Raw genomic sequence first — 17,254 nt, forward strand, 5'->3', positions numbered from 1 at the left:
ACAGAACAGTATTTTGATCTATTTCATAATTTTGTGGGGTTTTTTTGAAGAATTAATGACTGTGTACATAGAAATAGAGACTTCTTGAATACTGTATTTAATTGCACTCTTTTGGTATCTCAAGATTCCTGTATATTTTAGAGCATAATAAAACAGATGTGAATTGTGAAAAAAAGAAAAAATAATGTGTAATGCATGGAATTATGTATTATTCACAAGTATGATATTAATTCATTGTATGTATCTTTCTCCCTCCTCTTTTCCTTTCCTGGATTCAATAGGTATTTTCTTACGTTGGAACAGATCCTCCAAGTATTTGGATGAAGCATATGAAGAAATGGTTAACATCATTGAACATAACAAGGAATTACAAGCAAAAGTAAATATCCTTAGGAGGCAGTTGGCAGAATTGGAAACTGAGGATGGGATGCAGGAGAGTCCCTGAAAGATCTCCCCACAGTCTTCGTGAGGACCGTCCCAGACCTGTATCCCGCCTCTCTCTCCTTTTGCCCTTCGGTTCACTTTTACACAGTAGCCTTGAACTTGAGGCTTTAGATGTGAGAACCCTCTAATGTAATGGATTTCTCAATACTTTATGAATGAAACTTACTATAATTACTCACGTTTTATGTGGCTGTTAGGCCTCTTCACTTTGGGAGCAGGAAGGAGGTGCTAGTCATTTTATTTTATGTGAAACAGGTAACCAGTGTAATGCCATTCCTGTTACATGCCATTTCATCATAAGCTTCTCTCTGTGTCCACTTTCCAAACAATGCTCCAGACCAGTCAAGGATATGATTAATCTCTTTAGGGAATATTTGTTAGTTTAAAAAATGATCAGACTTTTAAACACTCTGAATATGGAAATTTTTTCAAAACTGAAATGGTTGATAAACCAAGAATTTTGTGTTTAATATGCCATGTCTGGTATCTTTGCCACATAAAATAGCCATTCTCTTTAAAATAGTCTTAGACTAACAAAGCTGAATTCATTCTCATTCTGGTTTGTCAAGAAAGGAAAATCTGAATATTTATTCAAGGTAAATTATTTTTACAAGGGCAATAGGTATAGTCTTCTGACATTTACATTGAGAAGAAGTAAGTTTAACAGTAGACACTAAAAGTATGTGCAATATAGAAATCAAGTAGGAATTTGTCACTGATACGGTATCATTACTGTTGAATTGGTTTTTCAGGTTTTTGACCATATATATTAAATGTATATCAAATGCTGGATGTCACATTACACCATCATTTAGAATAGATGTTAATTTGTTATAGTTAAGCTACAAATATGGTTTCCTTAAACCGGAGATGCACTCCTCTCGTCTCAACTTCTTATTGCTCTGGTTTATGTACGTGTGTCTGTTTTATTGCGTTTTAAGTATTCTAAGAGTTTACTGATACTAAGGTTAAAACTTTCATGTTGGCTTGAGCCTTTTGAAAATTTATCTTGATTCTGCTGATTTGTCCATTATATGTTAGGCAAATATAATTTAAGTGGACGTGAACATTTATGAACATGATGCAGCTATGTTTTAAACTTCAGAAACAGATTTGAAATGTTTCAGTGTTATGGAAACAGTGATGACTATATTTATGCTGTACTGGTTTATGCCTGCGACTCTAAAAGTTTGCGGTTCAGTGCTTTCCATGTATGTTTCTGTTTTGTGGCACTGCTCATTTTAATAAATACTATCAATTCTAGTTTTCCTTTAAAGGATAGTTGAAGAACAATCTTTAATACTATTTATCCCCATCTGTACGTATCCATTTCAGTGTAAAGCACACCAAAACTGAACCCTGCTTTAGAGCTATGTATTGAGCTAAAAATACAGTTTTTAAAAACTGACTTTAGCAAAATCTGTGGCCACATTAAGAAGCCTTAGAAAGTGGCAAATACTTTCTATCTCCAGTTGCCCAAGCTTTATCTTTTTTCTGTTTCCTCAGACTTTTGTAGCAAAAGGCTACACAACAGTTCACAGTCAGAACTCTTTTGGTCATTTTGCCTGCCTTCTTCTCTAAGCTCCCTTTTGTTCTTGCCTGTAGTTATGAATCTCAGGGCATTAAAGCCCTCACAAAAAGGCTAATAAGGCAAGGAGCCAAGGAGATGTGCTGTCTTGCTATAGATATCTCTGTGTTGTGTGAAATGTCTATATTAATTTTTTAAAAGAGGAAATACCCTAGCTTTTTTATGGCCCCTCGAAATTGCTTGCTGCATTTGTTCAGGCAGTTGACCTTTTCATTTTCTCCTATTTTTGTCTCAAGACTAGATATGAAGAAGGAGCCTTTTTCTTCTCAGTTAACGGACCCATAAGGAAAACCATCTAGAGATTTTTTTTGTGATTCTTTAGAAGTGACTCCACTGGTGAAATTGATTGGCCACAGGGCTTCCATGGGTGGAAACTTTGGAGGGTGTTTTTATTAGGCTTGGTCGTGGAGAAATTATATGCCATCAATTTACACCTGTCTTCCTGATGAACATTTTATGTGTAGCCAGAGTACAATAATAGCATAGTGTTTCAATTTTTTTTCTTCTTATTGGGACAGCAATCTTAAGCTGTTTGGACAAGTTAGCATTTTGTATTAATTTATAATTAGGGATTGTCCAAACCTCAGTTCTGTTTATAGAACGTAAAAACAAACTTTGATATCAGTGCACTTTCAAAGGAGTCATCTAATAATGCAAATATTAGAGTTTTCCCAAACTCTAGAACTCTGTCAAAAACAAGTGCATTATCAATTTAATTTGAAGAGGGTTTTTAATAATATTAAGTTACCCATCACTTGGATGAGAAGAATAGACACAATGGATGTACTCATGAGAAGATACTTGCTAAACATTGTTTGGAGAATTGTCTTTGATAAATGTGGTTTTAAAAACTTTAGTGAAGAAAATTGTGGCAGAAAGTGAGCAAGCAAATTGCCCCATAGGTGCCAATAATAAAGTGAGATATAATCAAGTTCATGTATATTAGGCATCTTCCGTATTCATTTATAGTGAAGGCTGGTTTACATTTTGGGATGCAAAAAGTAGGCCCCACAAAGAATATTTTAAAAATAAAAAGGATTGCTACAGTCCTCTATCAGCCATACAAGGATGCTTAGATTTAAATTAATAATTTTTTAAAAATCAGAAGAACATAGTTGGTTGATTATATAAAAATGCTGTAACCTTTTGGGTGGTAAGACTTTTTAATAATTAGTGAAAATTTTTTATTTTGGTTTCATTAAATGGAAAGAAAACAAGCAGAAATTGTAAAATCTAATAGGTTTAAAACAATCTATTAATGTATTTTATTTCTAAGAAAAATTAGGCCTTTGAAGCAAGATTTTAAAGCGATGTTTGGGAAACTTTGAAAGACAATAAACAGTCATTTCAGATCCCATATGGGGAACTTAAAACTTTTCTTTGAACTCTGAAGCCTGAGTTACAGAGGTGTTGCCATTGCTTTTCATTTCAAAGGATGAAGTTTAGTGAGATTTTAGTCTTTGTTTCAGTCAGTATTTATATTAAATAAAAAAGCAATATCATGGAAAAGATTTGACCAGTAGTTGTCTCTTGAAGTGAAAAATAGGAGGAATATTTTGCTGCATTTTAAAACATCTGCTTAAAGATGTGTAGTTAATCTGGTTTCAGGATTAGTTATTTTAATTATCAGGCTTAACTAGGTCATCAGGTGCGCTTAGTATCAGGCTTTAACCTGAGCAAAAGTTTTGGTATTTACCCATCTCCAGATTTAATGAATGAAAACCACATGAGGGTATTATGAGCACTCTTCATCAGAAAGTCATTTCCTGGACAAAAAAAAATGGACAACTTTTAGAATAGTTGATCCCCTGTTCTGGCAGCTTTGAAATTTACCAGAGAATGAAGTCTTTCAGTACATCTGATACAGGTTTATGCTATACCTCAAGACAACATAGATTAGTTATTTCTTATTCTTTAACGAGGGTCAGATCTTTTTTCCCCCTCCAGAGCTGGTATCTTAAGTGATTACCAGATAGTATTTTTATGTAATTCACCATCTGAACAAAAAACATTAAAAGACTGATTTATCCATTAATATTTATTCCAGATGATATGGAATGCTAATTTTCTTACAGTATCAGTTTTCTAATTTTTGTTTTCCTGAATAAAACTACTTCTACCTTCACTCAGTTTTTATAATCTAGTGTCCACAGCATCTTCTTCCTTTAAACCAATAGCCCAGAAGAGACCCTCTGAAACTCTAGGACTAGGTTTTAGAAAGTCTGAACTTGTTATATAAATTCCCTTTAAGAAACCCAATGTCCTATTTTTGAACTACACCGCAGAACTGTAGTTTGTGCTTAATTTAGTGAAAGATAGTGGGGCTCACTGTAGACACTACATTATCCTGAAAAATAATTCCTGATAAGAGCTTACTGACTTAGAGCCATTCTGTTTAACCATCTGTGAATATACAGATTAACTGTATTTGTGATATGTAATAAAAACAAGTTGTGCAACACTACCTGTGTCTGTCTGCCCAAGACATTTGCTTCACTTTTAAAATGCACATGTCTTTGAAGAGGATTATTCTACACAAATACACCCTGAGTTTCATCGTTTAGAATCCTTATAGATCTATTACCATCTACACTAAAAATGTTGTACAACTTAGTTATATATATATACATAAAAGAATATGTATTTCTTCAATAGCCGGGTATTTGGATTGTACTCTTGATATATTTGAATGTGACTCTTGGATCTAAGTGCACTATTATTCATGTCTTACACAATAAAATTGCACTGTATGGCAAATGTGTCTATAATGTATGCTTTGCTAAAACTGCAGAGTGCTGTATTGTACAGGTTTCTATATTGTGAACCTGTCTGTATATAGTCTTAGGGAAAAATTCTGAACTTTTTAAAGTCTATGTAACATTTTAATATTATTTGTAATGTTCCCTAAGTGATAAGTTCACTTATGTCCTAAAACTGGAATCATTCATTTTGAGTTGGCTGCTCTGTCAAGCTTGGTTTACTGAATGAAGAAACAGTCTTGTTGAACGTGGTACTGTTATCTTAGTGTGTAAGATTTGTCTGTGGTATTCTCCCTCTGCTTAAGAGGACTGTTGCACAGATGCTAGTGTTAAATTTCTATAGACAATGGTAATAAAATTTGAATATATTCAAGTGCTAGTAAATTAAGTCTGTAGGCTGACTTTAATTTTTTTCAAATATTTGTGAAGATTTTGGCAGTGTCTCAATTAAAGCTACTATATATATTTTGAACAAATTTAGGTCTGCAAAAACATTGTAAAATACTACAATGATCTCCCATTTACTGTTCACCTAGATTAAATAACTGTTAACATTTTTTCACATTTGATTTAACACTCTTGAGTGTGTGAGTGTGTGTGTATTATTACTATTATTTTGCTGAAACATTTGAGGGTAAGCTGCAGACATCATGACCTTTCCATCTAAATACTTCACAGGTATCCCAAGAATTAGGAGTATGTATTATATATACTATTTACTCAGTATGTATTGATATGAATAATCAATGAGGGAATAGGGAAAGCTCCTCTTAGAGTAGATTACCAACTATGAAATGTAGATTGATAAAATTAGGAAGTCACTATTTGGCAATCATCACAGTAATAATTAATTGATCTAGGAGTTGTCATCAGTTACTAAATCATTGTCAGATACTGAAACTAGCATGAAAGTTTGTAAGGAAAAGCATATAGTCTCAAAGTATCCATAAAATACTTAGTAGTTACAAGGGGGAAAACAGTACCTTCACAGTGAAGGAACGTGGTAGATACTACCTTATCCAAGCATAATTAACATCACTATTAATGGGACATACCAACATCATGTGCCTTCTGATATAATCTTCTGAGAACACAGCATCACTTCTGTAGCATTTTTACAAAAACATCTTTAATTATGAGGAAGCATCAGGCAAACTTAAATTGAGGGACATTCTAAAAACAACTGGTCTGTATTCTTTACAGAAATGATGAAGCTTGTAGAAGAAAAGGAAAAACTGAAAACCTTTTATAAGTTTGAAATTATTTCAAAAAAATTTTTAAAGCACAAAGTGAACAGAACAGCAGATGGCATTCATACAAAGTTATAAAATTAGAATCAAAATATTTCAGCTGATGAAAATTATCCCCCAATAAATGAAATATTAAACAGAAGAAACTGTAACAGACATTCCAAAAGGGATAAATACCTTTAAACAAAACTTACAGATATGAAAAAAAAAAAAATAAATGAGAAATTACAAAACTCAGGACAGAAATAGACCGAAAACAAATCAAAACAGGAAGGTAGAAAGCAAGAGTTGAAGGAACTCAGGAAAGAATTTGAGGATTAAAGACAAAGTCATTTTGAAGATAAAATTAAAGATACTCAAGAAGAATAGGTTCAACCGAAAATTTATTAAAGAGCATTGAAGAAAAGCATGCAAGGCCAAGAGTGAAAATAAAAATAATAAGCCAAAAGGATCACAGATAAAGTGGTCAATGCAGAGGACACACAAAAAAGAGCCAATGTATGAGTAATTGGAGTCCCTGAAGAAGAAGAGCAAAATAACAGAACTAATGTTTAAACCTGTAATGCAAGAAAAGTTTCCACAAATAAAAAAAGGTCTGAGTGGAGTTGGATCCAGATTGGTCAATTCCAAGACATAGCCTAGTAAAATCTTAGACTTTAAATATGAAGAGGAAAAAAATCCCCAGGGCATCTAGGAAAAAGAATCCCTTAAAATCATGTTGCCATTAAAACTCTCAACAAGAACATACCAAGTAAGACAATAAGGAGAACAGCATTTTTGAGAAATAACAAAAAGTATGAGCCAAGGTTTTTTATTCAGCCAACTTGTACTTTAGGAATCAAAGCTGTTGAAAAGTTTTTAAGCATGCAAGAACTCAGGGACTACTGTAGTCAGTAGCGTGTCCTGAGAAATCTGTGAAAGGATGAGTTTCATCCAATTAAGAGAACACTGGGAAAACTATAGCTTAGGGCTCTGAACATATTGTAACTGTAGATCCAAGACCAAGACAAAGGTAGAGACAAGAGTAGAAGAATATTATGTAGAAATTAAGTATTCTGACAAAGTAGAAATAATGCAATTTTTAAAATAAGAGGAAAAAAAGGGAGAAAGGGTAGCTCATTGACTGTCATTTAAGTAATAGGTAGACATCAAAGATATCATTTAAACCTAATAAATCAAGTTGTATAGAATGTTAAGTTAGGACAATGGTGTCTATGGCCACATTTATAAATAGTATTATAAAGGTATCTCTGGAAAAAAACCAAATCTTTTTATACCCAAAGAAATAAAAAGTCCAAAGGAACAACATAAAAAAATACAGTAAATACAATACACACAGTAAATATAACAAAACAGTACGACAAATGAAACCAAACATCAGACATATCAATAAATGTGAATGGACTTGATTCATCTATTTAAAGATCTTAAAATTGGCTTATAAAGCAAAACCCAGCTCTATGCTGTAAACTACAGAGAAAATTAAAACAAACTGACTCAGGTTAAAAAAAGGAATAGTGTACCATTCAGGGCTTACTGTATTACAAACTCACAGTAATCAAAACAATGTGGTACTTCAATAACACAGACGTGAAGACCAATGGGACAGAATAAAGAGCCCAGAAATAAACCCTTGTGTGTATGGTCAAATGATCTTGAAGAAGGGTGCCCAGACCACATAATGGAGAAAGCACAGTCCCTTCAAAAAATGGTATTGGGAAAACTGGATACTCACAAGCAAAAGAATGAAGTTGGACCATTACCTTATACCATATACAAAAATTAACTCAGAATGGATTAAAGATGTAAACATAAGCCCTAAAATAATAAAACTCAAAGAAGAAAACATAGGCAAAGAGCTTCATGACCTTAGATTTGGCAATGATTTCTTGGATGTCACACCAAAAGCACAGGCAACAAAAGCAAAAATAGACAAATGGGATTACATCAAACTAAAAACTTCTGCACATCAAAGGAAACAACAGAGTGAAACAGCAAGGTACACAATGAGAGAAAATATTTGCAAATTATGTATATGATAAGGGGTTAATATCCAGAATGTATAAAGAACTCCTACATCTCAGCAACAAAAACCAAAATAACCAGATTAAAAAGTGGACAAAGGACTGGAATAGACATTTCTCCAAAGAAGATGTACAAATGGCTAACAAGCCTATGAAAAGATATTCAACATTACTAATCATTAGGGAAATGCAAATCAAAACCACAATGGGATATCATCTCACACCCGTTAAGGTGGCCACAAAAAATAACAAGTGTTGAGTATATGGAAAAACTGGAAACTTTATGTACTGTTGGTGGGAATGTAAAATGGTGCAGCCACTATGGAAAACAGTAGGGCAGTTCCTCAAAAAATTAAAAATAGAATTACCACATGATCCAGCAATCCCACTTCTGGATATACATCAAAAAGAATTGAAAGCAAGATCTCAAAAAGATATCTGCACACCCATGTTCATTGCAGTAATATTCACGATAGCCAAACAACCTAAATATCCATCGATGGATGAATGGATAAACAAAATTGTGGTATATACATATAATGGAATATTATTCAACCTTGAAAAGAAGGAATTCCTGTCACGTACTACAACATGGATGAACTGTGAAGACATTGTGCTAAGTGAAATAAGGCAGTCACAAAAAGACAAATACTGTATGATTCCACTTATATGAGGTAGCTAAAGCAGTCAAATTTGTAGAAACAGAAAGTAGAATGGTGGTTGCCGGAGGCTGGGGGGAGGGACAAATAGGGAGTTATTGTTCAAATGGATATAGAGCTTCAGTTTTGCAGGATTTTGAAAAAGTTAGTATTGTTAAGTATATTCACAGCAACGTGAGTATACTTAATATTGAACTGTATACTTAAAAATGGTTAAGATGGTAAATTTTATGTTATGTTTTTCACCACTATTAAAAAATTTATAATAAAATAATGTGAGTTTAATACACCTACTTTCCAATTTTTAAATATTTTTAAACTACTGTAATGTTCAGGAAAAAATAAGCCATTGAAAAAGCGTATAGGGTGACATCAGCAAACTGATAAAGTAGGCAGATCCAACCTCTTATCTGCACACAGAAACATCAAAAAACAAACTTCAGAACCAAGTCCGTCAGAACTCTAGAAAACAGTCAAGGTTTATAGCAACCAAGCAAATGCTGAATAAATTAAAAGACAACTTGAAAACTGTAGGAAAAAGTTTGTGGCATTTTTACTTGCAGTTGTCCTACCCCCTCTCCAGCACGGTGACAGTCTTTAAACAGTGCCAGCCTGTGTTACCATTGTGGACTCCTGGTGTCTGGTTCTGAAAGGAGTAAAGAAGGCCTTAGTCAAAAATTATTGCTTATGTCTGTTGTAACCTGTCTGCAGAATACCTACAGGACTGACAGAAGGTGTTTATCTCTGTTTCACCTAACTCAGAGATCAGGCTGGAAAGGCTGTGGACTTTGATTGCAAATACTGCAAGGAGAATTAACAACCCACAAACACCTGGGCAAAATATTCTAGTCAAGATATATAATAGCTAAGATACCTAAGGCCTGGGAGGAAAAGCTGGGGGCGATTCTTTGGGAAATTAAGATAATTCAAAAGAACTTGTGTGTATGGGGTAATATAGAAGGCCTAGGCTAAGATGCATGTTTAGAAAAGTGTTTAGAAGACCCTAAGTTTTCACTTAGGAATGATTCCTAGTGATTCCTGTGATTCCAACCCAGTGCAAGCCTGGTGTTGAAGGAGGGCCCCAACAGAGAACTGATCTGCAAAGATTGGAAGAGGTATTTTTTGTTTGCTTGTTTTTACTTATTTTTTAAGCTTCTGATATTCAAAGAAATCTCTGCCAAAACATTAGATGAACAGGAGCTGAAGGAAGAGAGACCTCACTGACCACACATGACAAGGAATATAATCTTTGCAAAACTAGTTTTAAAAAGTAAACAAATGGACTCCTATAGCCTTCAATAATAATAAACCAAAAAAAGCCCCTAGCAAACTGGGGAAGGGTGAGAATCTAATTTCCAGTGTTACCACATTATAATATTCAAATGTCCAGTTTTCAACAACAGCAACAAAATCGCAAGGCATGCAAAAAAAGAGGAAAGTATGGCCCATTCAAGTGAACAAAATAAATTGAAAGAAACTATCGCTGAGAAATTCCAGACATTGGACTTACTAAAAAAGACTTTAAAATGACTATCTTAAATAGGCATAAAGAGCCAAAGGAAAACATAAACAAAGAATTGAAGGAAATTGAAAAATGTATGGACAAAATGTAAATATCAATAAAAAGATAGAAATTATAAAAAGAAATCAAACAGAAATTCTGGAGCTGAAAAATGCAACAACTGAAATGAAAATATCACTAGAAGAGTTCAACAAATTATTTGATCAGGTAGAAGAAAGAATCAGCAAACTTGAAGATAGGAAAATTGAAATTATCCAGTCTGAGAAGCAGAAAGAAAAAGGATGAAGAAAAGTCAATAGGCCTAAGAGACCTATGGGACACCATCAAGAGGGCCAATATATGGATTATGAGAGTCAAAGAAAGAGAAAAAGGAGAAAGGAGCAGAAAGATTATTTGAAAAATTAAGGGCTGAAAACTTCCAAATTTGAAAACAGACATGATTTTACAAATCCAGGAAATTTGATGACTTCCAAGAAGTATAAACTCAAAGAGACCCACACTGAAACACATAATCAAATTATTGAAAGTCACAGACAATGAGGAAATATTGAAAGCAGTGAGAGAATCGACACATACAAGGGATCCTCAGTGAGATTATCAACTGATCTCTCATCAGAATCCAAGGAGGCCAGAAGGCAGTGGGATGATATATTTAAAATGTTGGAAGAAAAAAAACTTAACTGAGAATGCTATATCCAGAAAAGTTGTCCTTCAAAAATAATTAAGAAATTAAGATATTCCCACATAAATGAAAGCTCAGGGGGCTTGTTACCACTAGATCTGGTCCACAAGAAATACTAAAGAAAGTTGTTAAGGATGAAATGAAAGAACACTGTACAATAACTCAAACTCATATGAAGAAATAAATATCTCTGGTAAATGTAAAAAATTGGGCAAATAAAAACAATATTACTACAACTTTGGTTTGTGTCTCCACTTTTAATTTTCTACAAGATTTAAGAGACAAAGGCATAAAAAATAATTATAAATCTATACTATTGGGCACACAATATATAATGATGTAATTTGTGATATCAATAACAAAAAAGGTGGGGACAGAGCTGTGTAAGAGTAGCGTTTTTGTATGCTATTGAAGTTAAATTGATATCAATTCAAATTAGATTGTTGTAATTTTAGGTTGCTGTATGTAATGCTCATAGTAACCACAAAGACACTGTCCATAGAAAAGGAAACAAGGAGGAAATGAGAAGGAAATAAAAAACTGTCACTTCAAATAATCACCTAAACAGAAAAGATAGCAATAATGGAGAAAATGAGGGGCAAAAAGCTACCAGACATACAGAAAACAAATAGCAAAATGACAGAAGTAAATCTTTTCTTATCAGTAATTACTTTAAATGTAAATAGATTACATTTTCCAAGAAAAGGCAGGTAATGGCAGAATGGATTAACAAAACAACATGCTCCCCTGGGTATGCAAGATTTGATCAATATTCGAAAATTAATTAATGTAATCTATCACAGGCTAAAAAAGAAAAATCACATGATCATATCAATGGATTCAGAAAAAGCATTTGACAAAAACCAGCTCTAATTCATGATAAAAATTCTCAGCAAACTAAGAATAAAGAAGAACATCCTCAACTTGATAAAGAACATCTACAAAAAGCCTACAGCTAACATTATTCTTATTGGTAAAAAACTGGCTTTCCCACTAAGATAAGGAGCAAGGCAAGGATATCCTTTCTCACCACTCTTTTTCAACATTGTACTGGAAGTCCTAGCTAATGCAATAAGACAAGAAAATGAAATTAAAGACAGAGAAGGAAGAAATAAAACTGTCTTTGTTTGCAGCTGACATGATAATCTATGGAGAAAATTGGAAAGAATTGACAAAAAGCTGGAACTCATAAGCAATTATAGCAAGATTGCAGGATACAAGGTTAATACACAGAAGTCAATCATTTTCCTATTTTCCAGTAATGAACAAGTGAAATATGAAATTAAAAACACAATACCAGGGGCCGGCCCCGTGGCATAGCAGTTAAGTGTGCTGCTGGCGGCCCAGGTTCGGATCCTGGGCATGCACCGATGCACCGCTTGTCAGGCCATGCTGTGGTGGCGTCCCACATAAAGTGGAGGAAGATGGGCGTGGATGTTAGCCCAGAGCCAGTCTTCCTCAGCAAAAAGAGGAGGATTGGCATGGATGTGAGCTCAGGGCTGATCTTCCTCAAAACAAACAAACAAACAAACAAAACCCCAAAAAACTACAATACCATTTACATTAGCACCCCCCCAAAATGAAATACTTTGGTATAAATTTAACAAAATATGTACAAGAGCTATACGAGGAAAACTACAAAACTTTGATGAAAGAAATCAAAGAAGAACTAAGTAAATAGAGAGATTCCATGTTAATGGATAGGAAAATTCAATATTGTCAGGATATCAGTTCTTCCAAAATTGATCTATAGATTCAATGCAATTCCAATCAAAATCCCAGCAAGTTATCTTGTAGATCGACAAAATAATTCTAAAGTTTATATGGAGAGGCAAAAGGAGCCGAATGGCCAATACAATATTAAAGGAGAAGAACAAAGTTGGATAACTGATGCTACCCAACTTTAAAACTTACTCTACAGCTACAGCAATCAAGACAGTGTGGTACTGGTGAAAGAACAGACAAATAGATCAATGGAACAGAACAGAGAGCCCAGATATAGGCTCATACAAATATAGACAACTGATCTTTGACAAAGGACCAAAGGCAACACAATAAAGAAAAGATAGTCTTTTCAATAAATGGTGCTGAAACAACTGGACATACACTTGCAAAAAAAAAAAAAAGAGAGAGAGAGAATCTAGACATCTAGACACAGACCTTACATCTTTCACAAAAATTAACTCAAAATGGATCATAGACCTAAATGTAAAATGCAAAACTATAAAAATCCTAGAAGATAACATAGGAGAAAACCTAGATGACCATGAACATGGCGAAGACTTTTTAGTTATAACATGAAAGGCACAATCCATGAAGAAAACAATTGGTAAACAGGACTTCATTAAAATTAAAAACTTCTACTCTGCAAAAGACATTGTCAAGAGAATGAGAAGACAAGCCACAGATGGGGAGGGATTATTTGCAAAAGACATCTGATAAAGGACTGTTATTTAAAATATACAAAGAACTCTTAAAACTCAAAAATAAGAAAGCTCACAATCCAATTAAAGGTAAGCAAAAGATCTGTACAGGTGCCACACCAAAGAAGATATACAGATGCCAAATAAGCCTATGAAAAGATGCTCAATATCATATGTTAATAGGGATTTGCAAAGTAAAACAACGATATACCACTACACGACTATTAGAATAGTGAAAATCCAAAACACTGACAATTGCTGGTGAGGAGGTGTAGCAACAAGGACTCTCATTCATTGCTGGTGGGAATGCAAAATGGTACAGCCACTTTGGAAGACAGTTCGGGAGTTTCTTACAAAACTCAACATATTCTTACCATATAATCCATCCATTGTACTCCTTGGTATTTACCCAAAAGGAGAAGAAAACTGATGTCTACATGAAAACTTGCACAAGGATATTTATTGCAGTTTTATTCATAACTGAGAAAGTTCAGAAGCAACCAAGGTGTCCTTCAGTAGGTGAATAGTTACATAAACTGTGGTATATCCAGATAATGGAATATTTTTCAGCGCTAAAAAGCAACGGAATATTATTCAGAGCTATCAGACTGTGAAAAGACATGGAGGAAATTTTAAATGCATATTCCTAAGTGAAAGAAGTCATTATGAAAAGGCTACATACTGCCTGATTCCAGCTATATGACATTCTCGAAAAGGCAAAACGATGGAGACTACAATGGTTAATGTTATGTGTCAACTTGACTGGGTACCAAGATTAAACATTATTTCTAGATGTGTCTGTGAGGACGTTTCCAGATGAAATTAGCATTTGAATCAGTGGACTTTAAAGTAGATTGCCCTCCCCAATGTGAGTGGCTATTATTCAATCCATGAAGGGCCTAAATAGAACAAAAAGCAGAGGAAGGGAGGATTTGTTCCCTTTCTGCTTGCCTGCCTGAGCTGGGACCTCAATCTTACTCTTGGACTGGGATTTACACCCTTGCTCCCCTGGTTCTAAGACCTTCAGACTTGCACTAGAATTACACCACCGACTTTCCTGAGTCTCCAGCTTGTAGACAGCAAATCGTGGGGCTTCTCAGCCTCCATAATCATGTGAACCAATTCTTCATAATAAGTCTCTATCTATCTATCTATCTATCTATCTATCTATCTATCTATCTATCTATCTCTCTCTCTCTCTCTCTCTCTCTCTCTAGCTGGGACTCAAATAGATACTTCCGTACCAATATTCATTGCAGTATTATTCACAATAGCCAAAAGGTGAAAACAACATAAGCGTCCATCAACAGAAACATAGTTTGAAGAGTTGTATCTCCCACATCACAAAGCAGAATATATAAGGGTGTGTGTGTGTGTGTGATGGTTAGTTTCATGTGTCAACTTGACAGGGCTATGGGGTGCTCAGATATTTGGTTAAACATTATTTCTGGGTGTGTCTGTGAGGGTGTTTCCAGGTGAGATTAGTATTTGAATCAATAGACTGAATCAAGCAGATAGCCCTCCCCAATGTGGGTGCACATCCTCCAATCCATTGAGTGCCTGAGTGGAACAAAAAGATAAGACAGGGGAGAATTGACTCTCTCTGCCTAACTTCCTCAGCTTAGACGTCGGTCTTCTCCAGGCCTCATAGTGGAACTTACACCATCAGCTCTCCTCATTCTCAGACCTTCAGATTCAGACTGGAACCTCACCCTGGCTTTCCTGGGTCTCCAGCTTACAGATAACAGTTCATAGGACTTTTCAGCCTCCATAATCATTGGAGCCAATTTCTTATAATAAATCTCTTTATAAATATTGTTTCTGTTTCTCTGGTGAAACCTGATTAATACAAGGTGCTTAAAAGCTGAAAATATCAAATACCTTCTAAACTAGCTCAGTCCACTCTTGGCTACTCTGCATCTGTGTCCATCCTTCTAGACATAGTTGGCTTTCCATTCGACAGTAACAACTTTATGTTTTCACCTAACAAGATTTAACTGTTCTTCACACAAACAAAGATGCTGTTGGCTTCTACCTTAAATGGTGAGACACAAAATCATCGTATAGTCATTGTATCCATCTCTGGGCAATGTTCATATTATTCATTTCTAAGAAGTGTTAATGATCCTGAAAATTAAGTATAGTCTGACTTATAACCTAAAAACTAAATTGAAAATTTAACCAACATAAACAATTCTTATATAAAATAATACGAGGAAAAGGGGAAGAGAGAGAATACACACACACATCAATGAAGAAAATGTGCACACTAACTATAATCCTCACTTTTGTAACTGGTCATGAGGCTGCAGTTGACATTTATAATTCCTTTTCCCACAACCCATTCCATGTTTTCCTTACCTTCAACCAAAACATCACACTATTGGGGTTCTTTAGCTGGTGAGGTGACTCAAACCTTCATTTCTGAAAGTTCTGAATGATCTGGTCTGTTGCCTTTTTGTTGTTGTTGTTGTTGTTGTAAATTTTCAATACATTTTACTATTGGACGTGGTCAGACTAAGAGATGGCCCAGAGAATCCCCTGGTTTGCAAACATAATCCTCTTTGCTCTCACTGTGTGAAAACAACCCAATTTTACCTTGGTAGTCAAGATCAGTCATCTCAACCACAGAACAATACTCTTTGTCTGTTTAGTTGCATGAGGAACCCAAAACGGGAAGGTGGCAGCCTTAATTTCCGAATCAAAAACAATTGTTATGCCCTTTGGTGGATGCATTCTTCCCTTGGTAAATAAGACCCCTGACCAGCAGACCTTAAGGCTGTGAGGATGAGAAGCGTGTGTGTGTGTGTGTGTGTGTGTGTGTGTGTGTGTGTTTCCAAATTTCCCCTTTTATGAGGATACCAGTCATATTGGATTAGGTTCCAGTCTAATGACCTCATCTTACCCAATTACATCTGCAATAATCCTATTTCCAAATAAGGTCACATTCTGGGGGTTAGGACTAGAACAGTTGCATTTGTGGGTGATGCAATTCAACACATAACCAATACCATGATAGTGAACAACACATTCTATCCAGAGATAGCCAGAAGTATTACAGGCATGGAAGGCAAATCTATATACTGAATATATGTCTATTTGAGTGAGAACAAATTGCTTCCCCTTCCATGATAAAAGAGGTCCAATGTAATCAACCTGTTACCAGGTGGCTGGCTGGTTTCCCCCAGAGACAGGTGTCACACCAAGAGATCTTCATAAGATTTTGTTGTTGATGGGATTGGTGATCAGAGTGGAGGTACTCAGATTGGCCTTGGTCAGAGGAAGTCCATGTTGCTGAGCCTATGCACAGCCTCCATCCCTGCCACCTTGGCTACCTTGTATCTATTTCCATTAAGCAAGAACAAGGGCTGTTGGAGACAGAGGCTGACTGATCCATAAGCTCTATGATCCACAGAATGTGTCAACTTGTCCACCTGATTATCGAAAGCCTCCCCTGCAATGGATAAACTTTGGTGAACATTCATGTGGGACAATAATATCCTCACATTCTGTGCCCGTTCTTAAAGGTCTATTTAAATGCATCTCCCCCAGATTTCCTTGACATCAATCTTTCAATCATGTTCTTTACAATTCCCTCGCCATCCAGTCACATCATCTGCCCACGAATCAATATAGATCTGTGCTTCTGGCCATCTATAATTCCATAAAAGTGGGCAAATACATCTTTGAAGTTCTGCAACCTGGGACAATGTCTCCTCATGGGTCCAATATTTTTCCTTCTCGTTAACTTGTCATAAGGAATTCCACGTTGGGCTAAAGGAGAGCTAAGACAATGCAAGCAGATGTAGGTGTCAAGGGGATCTGAAGCACCTGCTCATGCAACTTTATAGTGCCTTCTGAACCTGCTCAGCTTCCATCTCAAATACCGTTTCCACTTGAGGT

General features: G+C 35.2%; 1 protein-coding gene across 1 annotated transcript in view; it reads left to right on the top strand.

Moving 5' to 3' along the window:
- The window catches only part of MTMR9 (myotubularin related protein 9), a 57,777-nt gene extending 52,455 nt beyond the window's left edge, over positions 1–5,322 (top strand). Inside the window, exon 10 of the mRNA XM_004433516.3 lies at positions 282–5,322. Coding sequence (XP_004433573.1) covers positions 282–445 — 164 coding nt within the window. The 3' untranslated portion in view covers positions 446–5,322. The remainder of the gene's footprint in view (positions 1–281) is intronic.
- The last annotated feature ends 11,932 nt before the right edge of the window (positions 5,323–17,254 follow it).

The sequence above is a fragment of the Ceratotherium simum genome, chromosome 12 (genome assembly GCF_057802395.1).
Source record: "Ceratotherium simum simum isolate JZ-2026a chromosome 12, ASM5780239v1, whole genome shotgun sequence".
Lineage (NCBI taxonomy): Eukaryota > Metazoa > Chordata > Mammalia > Perissodactyla > Rhinocerotidae > Ceratotherium > Ceratotherium simum.